This window comes from Pipistrellus hanaki (assembly GCF_964339955.1).
Source record: "Pipistrellus hanaki genome assembly, chromosome: 12".
NCBI lineage: Eukaryota > Metazoa > Chordata > Mammalia > Chiroptera > Vespertilionidae > Pipistrellus > Pipistrellus hanaki.
The window spans coordinates 58,747,234-58,763,280 of record NC_140514.1 but is presented as its reverse complement, the minus strand read 5'-3'; the positions used below and the strand labels follow the sequence as shown (position 1 = coordinate 58,763,280).

General features: G+C 48.9%; 1 protein-coding gene across 50 annotated transcripts in view; it reads right to left on the bottom strand.

The window, feature by feature from the left end:
- MAP4K4 (mitogen-activated protein kinase kinase kinase kinase 4) overlaps nucleotides 1-11,863 on the bottom strand; it is a 176,466-nt gene extending 164,603 nt beyond the window's left edge. For 28 of the 50 annotated variants that reach the window (XM_084900477.1, XM_084900478.1, XM_084900479.1 and 25 more), the window contains exons 1-2: nucleotides 11,587-11,862; nucleotides 11,299-11,364 (exon numbers count right to left, since the gene is read on the bottom strand). In XM_084900477.1, coding sequence (XP_084756603.1) covers nucleotides 11,299-11,364; nucleotides 11,587-11,643 — 123 coding nt within the window. In that variant the 5' untranslated portion in view covers nucleotides 11,644-11,862. Of the gene's footprint in view, nucleotides 1-11,298; nucleotides 11,365-11,586 lie in introns of all 50 variants that reach the window. The other 22 variants (XM_084900441.1, XM_084900446.1, XM_084900452.1 and 19 more) reach the window with 2 other exon arrangements.
- Nucleotides 11,864-16,047: the final 4,184 nt, after the last annotated feature.

Sequence of the window (16,047 nt, the reverse complement as noted above, 5' to 3'; positions counted from 1 at the left end):
AAAGAACAACAAGAATGGATGCAAGAGCATACAGGTGGGCGAAAGCAGGTTTAGAGCTGAGTACACAAAACTGCTTATTCTTGTATTATTACTTAGTAATTGTTGTAAACTTGCGCGTGCCCCACCCAGTGTAGACAACACACAGAGAGCTCTGGTGTGCCACTTCCGACAGAAGGCCTGGGGTGGAAGGCCCCCCTCCCAGGTGCATGAAGACGCTCAGTGGCCTGTGTGTCACTTTAATGCACATCCTCCACCTCACAAGACTCGGTGCCCAACGTGGGACCCCAATAAACTGGATGCCCTTGGATATACTGCCCTAACACAGGTCACAGCTGTCTTAACTTAAGATCTCAAACTGAACGGTCACAGAACTGCCCAGCCATGACATGAGGAGGTCCCAGAGCACTGAGGGGCCAGGGTTCTGGTTGCAGCAGTGTTCTGTTATCACAGCAGGCAGGAATGAAAGCTCCAAGTACAAGAATTTTCCAAAGGGCACTATTATTAAATTTAATTAGATTTTACCTGAGTGCAGTTAAGTCCCTAATAAAAGACATCATAAAAGTACTTTAGAATAAACGATTTTAAAAATACTCTAAAGGCACACTGGAAGCGAATCAAATGAGTAACTGTATGCCCCATATGTAATATAAGAAATCACTTCTTTAACTTGGTATCCATCTTCTGACCAAAGAGAATAGATTTTTTTTGTTTGTTTTTATTCTAAATCCTGGTGAGTCTGCCTGCAATGAAGGGAACATGGCAAGTGGTGGCTACTGCACATGGAATCCCAAAAAAAGTGCAAGAAGGAAAGCTGTTTCCACCTAGTTCCTGATACCTGACCTCACTGATAGCAAACAGTTAGTTAGCCTTCTCAGGGATCAGAAATTGGATTCACAGTCAAAGAAACAACTTGAACTTATAAACTCCCAGGTATGCCAGCTAGCGGGGAAGGACAGACAGGCAGCACAGATGGCAGACAGCGCCACAGCGCCCCTGCATCTGGTCTACTGATAAGAAACTGGAAGCCCCGCAGATAAAGCTCCACTCTCTCCCTTCACGAAGACCCCTCAGTGCACCCCCACCAAACAGCTCCTCCGTGCAGGTGGGGATGCCAGGCCAGAGTGGAACACCAGACCAGACACAACTGCCACCCGCCTCAACTGGGGAACAGGCAGCCTGCAGCGCCATGCCCATACTCTGGAAGCTATTCAGCAATGAAGAAGGAATAAGCTACCACACTTAGCAGTACAGTGAACCTCAAAAATATGATGCACTATGAAAATACAGACACCAGAGACTGCATATTGCAGAATTCCAATTATATGAAATGTTCAAAAAGCCAATTTATAGGGGCAGGATTAGTGGTTGTCTGGAGCTCTGGATTGGAACAGGGATTAACTGTAAATGAATACAGGGGAGCCTGCTACGGTGACAAGAGAGTTCTAACACTGATTTGGGGTGATGACTGTACCACACAGTAAATTTACTAAAAATCACTGATCTGTAAGCTTGCAGTGAGTGAACTTCATGATACATCAACTATACCAGTACCTCCAAGAAAGCTGTTTAAAACAACAAAAGCAAACCTGCTGAAGGAACTTCTAAATCTCTCAAAGTCTTGCTCAGGTAGCAGCAGGCTGGGTAAGGCTCTGCTCTGCATCCTGCCCCTCTCCCATCCTCATCCCCACCATCGGGGCATGCACCTCCCAAACTGATTTGTCAGCCCAGAGGTCAAGCACTAAGGCACTGCTTTACTCCTGGCTTTGTTTTCTGTTGTTGTGGTGGTTGTTTTCGTTAGTTTTTGTTCTGGATGAAAAAGAGGAAACACCTGAGCAAAATCAAAGAAGTTTAAAGTCAAAGATGAGATTTCTAGTAAACCTCTAGGTAGGTGGACTGATCACAGGATTCAGAGGGGTTAATTTAAAAAAAAGAAAAAATTTAAGATAAGCAAAATAATCTATAGATATAAAAGCATAAGTGACCATTCGATAGTTCAACTGGTAGCTATAACACACACTGACCACCAAGGGGCAAACAAACACTCAACACACAGGCATGGAAACATGGAACAGACTGATGAATCTCAGAGTGAAAGAGTGGGGGAAAAGCGGGAAGAGATTAACCAAAGATCTTATATGCATACAGTGGGGTCCCTTGCCCTGGCCTGTGGGGACCAGGCTGAATCGGTCGTCCAACTTCCCCAATGGTTCTGGATTGCGAGAGGGTGCAGGCCAGGCTGAGGGACCCCACTGGTGCATGAATCCATGCACTGGACCTCTAGTAAAGAAATAAAGGGGAAAGGATGATATCAGAGGTCATTCCTAACATGTTTTGACAATTTAAAACACAGATGGAGTGGTAATCCATTCAGTGAAGAGGAAACCTTACAATCTAAGTGGGTACTGAAGAGGGTACCAAATGGAAGGCAACTTGCCCCACAGAACCCTGGGAAGATCGCCATGTGGAAGCACTGATCCCAGTGCAGTACTCAGGAAGACTGGTGCTTAGGGAGGAGGCCCTGGTTCCATCTACCTCCTGCAGGCAGGAGAGGCCAACCCACATCAGCCACACCCCTGGAGCCCCAGGTTTAGTCCCTGCAGAAAGGAAGGAAACATGCTCTATGAGAGGACACAGCTGAGAAGTCAGCATGTCAGACCACAGGTCCTCAGCTCCTTTCTCTGCTCTGAACCCCGGAACTATAATAAACAGATGGAGAGACCTTGAACAGGAAGTCTCTGAGTATTACTCTTAGAGAAACTGACCCCCTCAAAAAGGTCTACAAATATTTCAGAGTGGGATTCCGAGTCTGTGATCATGTGCTGTCCTTCCAATGCTGAGGACCACCAGCAACACCCTACTGCGCCTGCACACTGAGTCTCCAACCCAGGTCTAGCACCAGACTTCAAAGACACACAGTCATGAACCTCCAGGCATTTAAGGAAAATTGTCAGCATTAAAGAAAACAACTAAAATAAACAGAAAAAAAATGAAATCTAGGCGAAACACGGGAAAATGCAGGAGCACAAAAAAACCACAAGAATATCATGTAAGGAAAAATATCCTGTAAGTAAATTACATCTAGAAAATTTGTACTTTAGAAAATTAATTGTAATGCTAACAGCAAGACACCCATGAAAAACACACATAGTGTCAAAACAAGCCAGAGAAAAATCATTTGGGAAAAAAATGAAAAAGGATCCCAAGTCAAATTTATAAAAAATATTTCTTTATTAACTTTTGGTCAAGAATATGTTTGTATATTTTCAGAAAACAACTCCGAGATGTGGATTCTGACGACAGAGAGGAAGTGACAGGAGTGCTCCAGCCTGAAGACAGAAGAGAAGCAGTCCAGAGACGGAGGACGCTGTCGACGCCTTGCCGTAATAGCAGTCAGCAGCTGTGTGTCCCTGCAGGTTGCCCAGGACCAAACCAGAGAGGGTTGGTCCTACATTACCACCATTTGTCCACCATCCAGAACTGAAATATCATTGCTGACATGTACACATAAGGAACTGTTTGACATTGAAATTGGGTCTCAAAAGAACTGTTGGCCCAGAAAGAAACTCACTACAGACTGATTCATATGCCTTTCAGCGTAATGATTATTGCTTGTCTCATTTTTAATTCTTATAAGTATATTTCCAGTAGGACATGATCTCACTCATCTAGGGGAAATGGTGAACAACACAGACTGATGAACAAGAACAGACCCAGAGATAAGGAGCCATGGGTCAGACTGTTGGACCTCAAAGGGAGGGTGGGGATAAAAGGGAGAGGTCAACCAAAGGACTTATGTGCATCCATATGAGCCTAACCAGTGGTCAGGGACAATAGGGAGGTGGGGGCAGGAGTGGGGAGGGGTGGGGGATTAGAATGGGGAGGTTGAGGACAAATATGTAATACCTTAATCAATAAAGAAATTTTAAAAAATAATAATAAAGCCGGAACCAGTTTGGCTCAGTGGTAGAGTGTCGGTCTGCGGACTGAAAGGTCCCGGGTTCGATTCCGGTCAAGGTCATGTAATTGGTTGCGGGCACATCCCCAGTAGGGGGTGTGCAAGAGGCAGCTGGTCAATGGTTCTCTCTCATTGACATTTCTAGCTCTCTATCCTTCTCTCCTCCTCTCTGTAAAAAATCAATAAAATATATTTTTAAAAAATAAATAAATAAAATACTAATAAATGCAATGAAAGATGAAAAAAAAAAAAGAGATTAAAAAAAACCCATACAAACAAACATAATCTATCTCAGTATCCTCAGAGAGATAAGAACATATCCTCTAAAAATAGATGCAGTTAAACAAAAAAGTGAGTGGTGCTCTAATTAAAGATTCAATAAAAAGCCGGCACCGGTTTGGCTCAGTGGTAGAGCGTCGGTCTGCGGACTGAAAGGTCCCGGGTTCGATTCCGGTCAAAGGCATGTACCTTGGCTGCGGGCACATCCCCAGTAGGGGGTGTGCAAGAGGCAGCTGGTCGATGATTCTCTCTCATCGACGTTTCTAACTCTCTATCCCTCTCTCTTCCTCTCTGTGAAAAATCAATAAAAATATATTTAAAAAATAAAAATAAATAAAGATTCAATAAAAATAGTGAAATGTAAAGAGACATTTCATAACAGCAAAGCAAAAAGACCAAAAGACATATATAATAGAAGAAAAGACAGGGAAAATCAAAAAGGTGACTAACATGACTTCCAGGACGAGAAAGCAAAGAAGTTGGGAGGGAAAAACAAAAAAATTTCTCAGAAAAAAGGGGCATCTCCAGATCTTTAAAAAATTAACCAAATACTTACAACAGTAAAAGACAAGACACACTCATAAAATCTAATACCAAGAATAAAGATAATGCCCTAGAAGCTTCCCAGAAGTTTAAAAGGGGTCATGCAAAAACAACAGAGCAATATTGTATTCAAAATTCCAAGAAAAAGGGATATTCAACCTAGAATACTGTCGACCACACAGCTGACATACAAATCCCATCCAAAGAAAGAGTAAGAACATTCCAGCCTTCCAAGGACCTTTATAGCTAGGCACCTTTCTTACAAAGCTACTGGAGAATGTGCTTCAGGAAGATGAGGCAGCAAACCAAAAAAAGAAGACTGTGGTATCCAGGAAGGATGTTCCATGTCAGCAGCTGGACCAGGTCTAGGGGCAGCCACACCTGGCCAGCTGTGAGATACCTCCAGAGAAGAAAAAAGTGGAGTCGACAGCTTATCTGAAACACTTAATCATCTGACTTATTTAAGCATTTGGAAAAGCTGGCATTTGTGTATCTCGGACAATGCAATGACAGGTACACTGTCATTGTACATATTATGATATACTTATTCATTTAAGAAAGATGAATATAAAAGCTAAATCTTCAACTACCATAAAAGTACACTAACAGTTCAACAACTGTACTGTCAAAAGTCAGTAAGTATATAAAACTGATGAATTAAGAAATAACCACATAAGCACGTTATTTAGCAATATGGTAGTAAATTTCAGATGTAGCACCTAAAAGCAATGAAAATAGATTCTTCTTGGGACCAGAATAACTACTCCCAGTTCTGATTTGAGAATTTTACCATCACTAAATTGTAACCTAGTGCTTTAATGACTCTGATAAAGTTTTTTAAGGCCTCACTTGCAATATCATGAAAATAAAGTTTTTAACTCATAAAGTAAAAGTGACTTTTTCTTTTCATTATTTAAATTTAATAGAATAATTTGTCCAATATGTGGCCATACTTGAGATAGTTACAGTGCCCCAGCATCAAAGGCAAAGTAGGCATAAAGCTGTCAGCAGATGTGCCTGGCTCCCTACTCCTTCAGGTGGGAGAACACCCTGGGTGTGGACCGTGGCCCCCAATTCTCCAGCTGGTTAATGCAGCCGATCCCCCCAGAGCGCCACGAGCCCTGGGCACACCCACTGACCAGGACGGTGCTCTTCCACGTGTGGAACACAAGGCTGTCTCAGAAGTGAGAATAACTGTGTGAAAACTTTCACAGCTATTGACAGGGCATCTTGTATGTCTACTTCTTCCTTTCACCTTTCTAGTTATTGTATTACAGCCCTGCTGAGGCTGACACACCCACTGAATCCAAATGGCTGCACCAGGGAAGCCGACATTCCGGGAGGCAGAGTGGATGTCCACTATTTGGCATTATTCGTCCAGTTCATCCCCCTAGTCCCAAATTAAATAATAAACATATCTTAATATTTCAACACTAGTAATTCTGACTGGTATTATAAGAAACCCACTTGAATTCACAAAAAATCTGCACAGTCAGTGCAGCCTCAGGCCCACAGTTCTGTCAGGACTGGACCACCTAAGGCTGAAAGCAGTGCACCTGTGCAACTATGGCAATCTTCTGCTCTCTGCCAAGTTCTTTCCAGTGACTGAGATACAAAAATGACACCATTGATACTAATGATAAGAAGCAGAGGCATCGCAAACTTAATACAATGCGAGATGGAAAACATCTGATGCTCTAAGGCCAGGCAATTCCTTGGCTCAAACAGCTGTTCACAACTAGTGACCAAGTGTTTACTAACAGAGCAAAGAAACAAAGTAAAAGACCATGTATGAACTTCATGTGTCCAAGCATCCATCTCTAAGTTAAAATAGAGATGGTTTATAATATTTTTAGTCCCCTGGGAATGCAAGGCCTTAGATGATTTCCCCTTGGCTAGCACACCTGTTCAGGGGTGCATTGTCACAAAAGGAGGATGGACTGTTTCAAAAATTCTTTGCTCTTCCAGGATCAGTTCAGAATCTACAAACACACAATACTGCACCAAAAATGCCATCAGATAACATTTTTTGATTATGTCAATATGTAGAAATATACATATATCCAATATCGGTTAAGAAAAAAGGCAAAATACAAGCCCATAACAATGCAGAAAGCAACAAGAATTAAAAACCCATCATCAGCAGGGCTTTATCTGGGGTTAGATGTTCCTGATTTAGCTGAGTACCAAAACAATTTTTGGAAGTTTGGGGTTGGTATTTCTTAAGAGGTGCACACCAACACGTGTTCAGCAGGACTGGTTTCCTCCCGCCTGACAAGTCCGGAATCCTCCCCACATGCAGGAACTCTGCCCGAACATGTCTGTACAGGCCACCTGGCAGGCCAGCCACCTCCTAGGGAAACATCTATTTCTACAGAATCGGTTTTGCCCCCTTCGGAGAACATCTGGCTAAGAACTAAAGATGGGACAATGGGAAGATAACATTTGGAGAACTCCTTGCAATAGTCCAAGTGCTTGCTTCAAAATGTCAATGTATGTGGCACTTCTTGATGAGCACTGGAAAGTGGTTCTGGCACTTTCACAAGTCCCAAGGCTCCTCATCCAGTGGCAAGCAGTGCACCCATTTAAAGGGCCACACCAAAGCCTGTGAGAATGAGCACATTCACCAAGTTCAATGGAGCCCACAGTCCAGCCCTTCTCTTGCTCTCGCTCCTGCTCCACCAGCACTGCCACCACCGCCTCCCCTGCAGTCTCCTGGGCTGCTGTCCTAGGCGAGCCATCTTTCCCATTCCTTTCCAAAACATCATCTGATCACATCTCCTCCTCCCAGGGACCTCAAGCCCAACAACTCCAATGGCTCCTCAATGCTCAAAGAATGATGTCCCTCCTCAAACTGTGCACAAGCAACCTCTCCCCTAGGTGCCCACTGCTCCCTGACCCTCTGCCACTCCCAAACGTCACCAGCAGCCTTCCAGCCCTACAAGCCCTCCCCATCATCCTCCAGGGAATGAGGGTGACAGCAGGAGCACAGTGCGGACAGTGGCAAACTCAGTGCTGGTGCTGCTGACCATCCCCGGCCAGAGAACTCCTCTGCCTCCCCGGCCAAGGGGCTCGGTCCTTCTGGAAGGAGCTCTGACCACAGACGCTCCACCCTCTCTCCTCTCACTCCCTCCAGTACCTCTCCAGGGGCAGGGCCTTCCTTCTCCAGGTCAAGACAATGTAACACACCCGTCACTGTATCCTCAACGACATATACAATAACAGCAGTTACCCCAAGGGGAAAAAAAAGGTCAAAATATTTAAAATAATAAAGTCCAATGTAGCATAAAAAGAATTTTGATTTATTATTTCTGGTTTTTATTTTTCAAGCTAGCACTTCCTCCCTTCAATTAAAATAATTAAAATTTACTATATTTACTCAACATGCACTAGATCATCCTATAGCTACTTCTGTTACACATATGTGGTGTTATGAATAAAACACTGGGAAGAGAAATTCACAATTTTTTAAAGTTTTAATTTATATGTGTGACCTTCCCTGTGAGCCGTCAGAAACCTAAGGCAAAAAATAAATTTATCTCAACAAAGTAATCCTGTGTTTCAACTCATTTTTTATGATACAGGTATACATTGTTCAGCTATACCCAGACTACATACTATTTTTTTAGAGATAGAAAAAATTATAAACTACCAGGGCCCAGTGCAAGAATTTATGCACCTTGAAAGGAACTGTGGGCCACGAGGCTGCGGTGGGCTCAGGGGCGGGTGGGTCTCAGCCCATCCTTCACGCCCCCGCCAGGTCCCTCCCACTGGGGCTCCTGGTCCCCAGTCTGCCAGCAGCCCAGCTCCCACATGCTGACAGCGCCACCCGCGCACCTACTCATGGCATAAATCGATTGGGGTTGGGGCCAGCAGTGGGTGCGAACAGGGCTGGCACAGGCAGCAGGTGTGAGTGCAAGGCAGGACTGGGGACATGAGAGCAAAGAATTTTCAGTAACCACAGGAGGCTTGCCCCAATGACAGGAACCAGCACCCGGCCTTGGTCTGGCATCCCGCTCACTCGCTCCACCATTCCACTGTGGCCGACACCTACCATGTTCCACCATGTTCCACACTCTGCCACCTGCTGCCGATGCTGGCCATGTTATGGCTCGCCCCCCCAGTGGTCAGCACGCATCATAGCACGGTTGTTCGGCTGTTTGGTCTATTTGTATATTAGGGTTTTATAGATATAGATATACCAAAGAAGCCATTTTCACAGAATATATCAAAGCTCAAAAAACTCCCTCAAATATAGTCTTCTCAAAAAAAAAACAACCACTGTCACTATAACATAAAAAGTTCATAGAGAAAGTGAAAAACAGAAAAACTTAACAATGAAATAAATTACGGGTTGCTCAGCTTACAAGTGTTTTACATAAAACTGCTTTAAGAAAAAAAAAATTTCTTTATAAATCGTCACAAATATTTCCCAAAGTCTGATACTATTCACACTGCAAGATGTTTAGCAGCAATAAACAAATGCTAGTGTTAACAACCAAATCCCAAAACTACCATATACAAATCATGCCAACAAATACCCTAAACAAACTCCTATGCATAATAGTTCTAGAAATTACACATTTGGAGGGAGAAGAAAACTGAGACATTGTTTCTGCTATTCCCACCACCACTGAGACTTCAACTTCCCAGTGCATAACCATTACAGAACTTCTGTGATACTAAGAAAACATGCATAAAACAATCAGGAAAATGTGTGAGAAGGCTTTGTGATTATAAAGTACATTCTGGAGTGTTTATGGGTGAAATGGTTAAGATAAGGCGGGAGGACGACCACAGATACCAGATTAGTCATGTGCTGGTAACTGTTAAACTGAGTGGGTAATCTATTTTCTCTCCTTGTATATGTTGAAATTTTCCAAAGTAATAAAATAGAACTGTTTAGCAAAATCTCAGGCACTATTTTGTTCATGATTGTATGCCTCTTCTGCAGATTTTTTAATTCCTTAGGTTTGCACAATTTGAGATTTTCTCCTCAAACGTACAAACTCTGGAGTCAGAGAGCTGTGACACTGCCAGAATCCCAAACACTTCCCAAATGCAGTGCAGAGGCTGGAAGCGGAGAGGCAATGCAGAGGTAAAAACCAGGAACCTGCTGGCCTGCCACAAAGATCTCCCCTCTTCAAGCCGTTCACACAGGCAGCTTCCCGTCTTTCTTCTTGTGGTGTGAAGGCAGACTGCTTCTGGTTTCCTCCACCTTCGCGGCCCAGCCGGCCCAGGAAGACAGACAGCCGGCCCTGTGTGGCCAGGTCAGACAAGCGCCGGCTCGCTCACTGGGAAGAGCACACTCCCCACTGAGATCTGGCCAGAAAAACCGGGTTAGAAAAAACCAACTCCGCGAACAAACACTGGGGCGGGGAGTGTTACAGCCGTTACCAGGCCACTCCGAGAACCCAGCACAATCTTCTCCAGAACGGCCCACAGGCGTGATTCAGGCCAGGCCGGGAGGCTGGCTGAACAGGGCTCCCTTTCAACAGAAATCTGGCCAGGGCCCCAGCAGCCCAGCAACAAGGCGCAGGCCCCACTGCCATGGCCTGGGACCACCTCCAGCCCAGACCCGGCCGTGCAAGCCCAGGCGGGAGCGGGAGCGGGAGCCGGGGCGGGGGTTCCAGTGGCAGACAAACCCTGTCATGAAGCAAGAGACAGACAATAGGCTCCACACTTCATTTGGCCCAAGAAATGCCCAAGTCCGCTTCCAACCCCTCCTCCATTGCCAAGGAAACAATGACAGTTCTTCACGGAGACCACAAAGCCCTGCTTCATGGGCACTTCTTCGCCGCCGCGCGCCCTCGCACAGCCAGAAGCACGGCCGGTGCACAGGCTCCCAGAAAACCTTCAGCACGAGAACCGTCCGGACGCGGGGCCCCTAACGGGCCTGGAGTGCCCCAGCCCCCGGCCCCGGCCCCGAGCCCCCGGCCCCCCGCCCCGGCCTAACCCCGACCCCCCGCCCCCGGCCCCGGCCTAACCCCGGCCCCGCACGAGCGGAGAGGACGCCCGGGAAGGCGGGGGCCGCCAGGTGCCGGCGTCAGGCGGCGGGCTCCCGGTTCGGTCCGGCCCATTGGCGGGGCAGCGGCGTGAGGAGGCGGCACCTTCCCGCCGCTCCCCGCGGTCAGACAGGCCCCCGGAACCAGCCCGCGGCCACCTCCCTCCGGCCGCACACGCCCTCCGCGCGGCTCGTCCCGGCGACGGTCAGTCCCGCTCCGCGCCGCAGCCGGGCGGCCGGGGAGCAGGCGCGGGGCCGGGCGGCCGGGGAGGAGGCGCGGGGCCGGCGGCCCGGGGAGGAGGCGCGGGGGGATAATCACAGGCAAGGCCTCGGCGCCCAGTCCGATGGCACCGCAGAGGGCGGTGGGAACCGCACGCAGGCTGTCTGAGGGCAGTGTCTCCCCCGCGGGGCGCCCCGGGCAGCGGCGCCCGCGCCCCCGCCCCGGCTGACACCCGCGCGGAGCCGCCCGGCGGCGCCCGCGGCCCCGCCACGTTCCCGCGGAACAAAGCCCACTGACCTTATAGACTTGTCCGTAGGTGCCATTGCCGACCACTTCCACCAGCTCGAAGATGCCGGCCGGGTCCTAGGCGAGAGCGGGGAGGGGTTACCGGCGGCAGGAACAATGGGCGGCCCGGGCCGCTGCCGGCGGCCTCCAGGACGCGGGCTCCGCCCGGCGCGCTCGCCTCAGCCGAGGGCCCGGGCCGGGGCGCCCGCCGCCCGCCGCCCGCTGCCCGCCGCCCGCGCCCGCCCCGCCGCCGCCGGCAGACAAAGCGGCGCGCGCCGCCCTGCCCGCGCGGCCACTCACCCGCAGGGCGGAGAGGTCGATGTCCACCAGACTTTTCGCCGGGGAGTCGTTCGCCATTTTCCGTTCGCCCAGGGCGGGCGTCGGGAGAGGGTCGGCCGGGGTCCGCCAGCGAGGCCGGGGCGGGGCGGGGCGGGGGCCGTGCGCGGGCGCTCACACCATGGCGCTCGGGCCCCGCGCGGCGCCTGCGGACGGGCCGAGCTGGGCCGCGACGCGGGAGAGCCGAGCTGGGAGCGCGAGGCCGGAGACAAAGCTGCCCGGCGCGGGGCGGGGCGGCGGGCGGGGCGGGCTTGGAGCCGGCGGGGCGAGGGCTGGGGCGCGGCGGCGAGGGGCGGGGCGGAGCGGCGAGGGGCGGGGCTGGCGGGAGGCGAGGGGCGGGGCTGGCGGGCGGGGAGCCGGGGCGGGGCTAGAGGTGGGTGTGGTTAGGGGTGGGGCTGGCGGGCTGGGAGCCGGGGCGGGGTTAGGGGTGGGACCGGGTTAGGGGGCCGTGAGGGGCGGGGCGGGCGGCGAGGGGCGTGGTTTGGGCGGGGCGGCAGCGCCGGCGGAGACAGCTCCCTCGGGGGCTCGGGCCGGAAAGCGGGCGGAAGCGCCCTCACCGCAGCCCCGCCCAGTCGCGGGGCGACGCCCGGGGACGGGAAGGAGGCTCTGGGGGCGGAGAGGTGCGGCTCGCAGTGGCAGGGCTGCGGGAGGGGCGGGACGGGGTGCACTGACGATGCGCCGGGGCTCAGGTGCAGGAGGCCCCTGGCCCATGGGACGCGGGATGGGCGTACCTTACCCGGGTGCCCTCTCTCCCTCCTCACTCCCGCTCCTCCCCGTCGCTTCCCGCACCCCGGATTCTCTGCTCTCAAGACCCTCAATTCTGATCCCCACATAGTTTTCTTGTCCTTGCTCTTCTTTGTGACTCGGTTGTAGCTGGGGGTTCGCTGAGCATTCCTTGCCTGCCAGGTCCCCAAACTGTGGGTGGAAAGTTTCCAGATCAACTCTGACTGCCAGATGCCGAGTGTGCTCAGGTCATGGGCACTAACCCAAGTTTTGTGCCTGAAGATCATTAAAGATCAATAAACAGGCATCTTCCAGCAACATTGGAAACTTGTCAGTACTTAGACAATTTAATCCTATTGACCAAGATTTTTTTAACCTTTTAACCAATTTTAATTATCTTAACCAAGAGTGTTTACTGGATGAAAGCTTTCAATGGCTCCCTATCACTTCAGGTAGGTTCTCAAACCTAGGTAAGGGGATCACCAGGAGGGATCACTGACCCACCTCCAGAGTTTCTGGTTCAGCAGGTCCGGGACAGGCCTCAGGGTTTGTACCTCATAAGTCCTCAGAAGACACTAACACTGTGCTAACACTGCTGTTACAGGGGTCGCACTTGGAGACAGAGCCTCACAGGCCTCAGAGTTAGGTTTCCAAACATCCGGGATCATCATCTCCAGATTTCTGCTTTGCACACGGTACCAGATTTAACCCCCTATAGCCCAGGAGTGGTATTGTCCTTATTTTAGGGATGGGGAAACCCTTGTAAATGTCTCCTGAAAGTGGAGCAGGCCAGCCAAGTGAGTCTTACACCCAGGAGACGTTTAGCCTCCTGTCTCCCAACACTTTGGTTTCCAAGATTTTCCAGTATCCGCCGTAAGGCTACAATACATTCAAGGTCGCCTGGAATCCATGGGGAAAGTTATAGTAATCAGAGTGTTCCTTAGAACTTCAGAGCTTTTAACTGATTTTGCTTCATAATCTATCAGCAGCAATGCCATTATCTTTGAGTGTAAATTAAGTAATTTACTTAGAGAGCTAGACTGGTGCACATGTGAACTTTCAGACCATATTACTAGTAACAGTATTTTAGTAGTGTTTATTATTCATGATAGATAACATGTATTGGGTCCAGTGTGTGTGCTGAGTCCTTTACATGCATTATTTTATTATTCACTTTAACCCCAAATAATGGGTACTCTTATTTTTCCCACTTTCCCCATTAGGAAACCAAGGTCTAAAAAAGTTAAGTGACTTGCTTGGTGTGCATGGCTTCATAAACACCACACCTCTGCCTCCACAGGACCACAGCCTCAGCTCTAAACGCATGGCCTAGAGGCCTGCCTCAGATCACTCCCTTCTTTACCCAGACAAATTTTCTCTGTTACCTCAGGCTCAACTCAGAAACCATCTCTTCCTCCTCCTCCTCCTGATCTTCCTCTAAGTCTCTCATGCTGCTCTTTCCCCATTTCACCACTGTAATGTTGATTCCCACTTTCAATCCAGTGCCTGTTCTTGAAGTACTACCCAGTACAAGGCACTGGCTTAGCCCTTCTTCAAGATACAAGGAAGGTTAAGACCCTCACAGCTTACAATCAAATAATGAGTGTACGATTATTTCATAAATAGCTATAGCTGATGGTAGAACATCATAAATTCTGGCTAAACAAAAAGTGGCCCAATGCTGGATTTAGGGCAAAAAATGAACTGGATGTGAACCTTGCACATGTTGCTAACCTCTGAGGCTATTTCCTTTTCAGTATGCTAGATGAAGACTAGAGAGAAAGAGCAGCGAAGAGGCAGTCTCAGGCAGAAGGCCAGGCCTGGAGACGGGAGATACAGAAGTTCTTATCCAGTGGACTCTCTGAAGAGCTGGCTTCTGGTGGGATCCAGAGGCAGCGTACACGAGGAGGTAAAAATGCTGTAGTGGGAGCCTTGTTCACATTTGGGAGGAGGCTGGCACACATACAGAAAAGGATGGGAGAGTGTGCCCTGCCCAACATGCAGCTCTGCTCCAGCTGCAAGGAATAGGCCACTTTCTCAGGCTGCCTACTAACTACCACAAGCTAGGTGGCTTAGGTAACTGAAATTATTTCCCCGCAGTTCTGGAGGCTGGAAGTCCAAGGCCAAGGTTCCACAAGGTTTGGTTTCTGGTGAGAGCTCTCTTCCTGGCTTGCAGATGGCCGCCTTCTCGCTCTCCTCACACGGGCGCTCCTGAGAGTTAGCACATGGGAAAACCAGTTGTCTGGTGCCTTATCTAATATGGCCCGACCTTTTGACCTTATGAATTTAAACTTAATTATGTCCTCACAGGCCCCATCTCCAAACAGCCACACTGGAGCTTAGGGTGGCAGCGTATGGGACGCAAACATTTAGTTCATTACTAGCATTCGTAGCACAGGATGCCCGGGGGCGGGCTTCAGTCATGGCCCTGGTCCTCAAGGGTCTGTTTGAGAACCCAAAATAAACCCCCCAAAAAGACGATCAAGACAATAATTTTTGGGGAAATATACTAAGTTAGTATTTTAGGCTGGAGGAAAAGACATTGACCTCTCACATAGACAAAGAATGAGAAGCTGAGAGAATGAGGAAACTGGCCATCCAGGTTCTCAGTTAGGAGAACCCAGGAAGATAAAGCTAGATGGTTTAGGTGAGACCAGATAAAAACTGAGGCATGGGTAATATGGGGTTTAAAAACAGAACCCAGATTATCAATCAAGTCATGCTCCAGTGGCGGTGAGAGCTCAGTGGATGAGGGATTTAAGTGTGCCTCGGCCGGGTAAACCAGCTGACACCCAGTGACAGGATTCCAGGGGAACCGAACTACACAGTAAGAGGTGAAAAGTGCCAACCCCCCTACATTATTTTACTTATTTCATTGCTTTCTCTTTATTGTTAAAATATTGATGGAAGTTTATTTTCAACCTCAGAATGGGGCAGCAGAGCTGTGAAGCAGCTTGAATATAAGTTAAGGGCTCAGGGTCATAGAAGAATTAGGTCAACAGGAAATAAATGATGGAAATCGCAGTGAGCTAGAGGAATTGGGTCAAACAAAGGAAACGATGGTGAGATGTGTGCAGGAAAAGCTCAGAGAAAGGGAAGACCAAAGGCTTAAGGGTCAGAGGTCAAGTTCTTAATCTCTGTTACACAAAGTATTGAGCAAATGCTCACCCTCTCTGCCCCTCTGTTTTCTAATATGTGATATTAGGAGTTTGGATGGAAATGATTGGAAGGCTTCTTAGGGCCTTAGAGACTCTGATTTATGAAACCCCAGCCTCACCCCTAACCGTTCAGACGTCTCATGGGTTTCATGAGCAGCGGGAGCCGATGGACACGTAGAATGCCGTAGGTTTAGTCGCAGAGCTCAGCACCTTTGAGGACGGTTAAAAAGACAGAATCCTTTCAACTTGATTAAAAGGACTTAGTACACAACGCAGGGATAGAGTGGGTTGCAGAAGAAGATCAAGGGGCAACAAAAGTGGACCAGAGGCAAGACAGCCCTCCTACCCGCTGCCAGGCTGCAGAGGCTGTCACTTCTGTGATGAGGAAGTTGTCTTCGCTCAGGTCTTGCAAAAGGAGATCCTGAGACAAGGATTTGGTTCAGGGAGTTTATTTGAAAGATGATCCCCGGAGCACAGTGAAGGGACAGGAAAGTAGAAATGCTGAAGGAGTGGGAACCAGGACACCTGGGCTCCGGATTCAGTT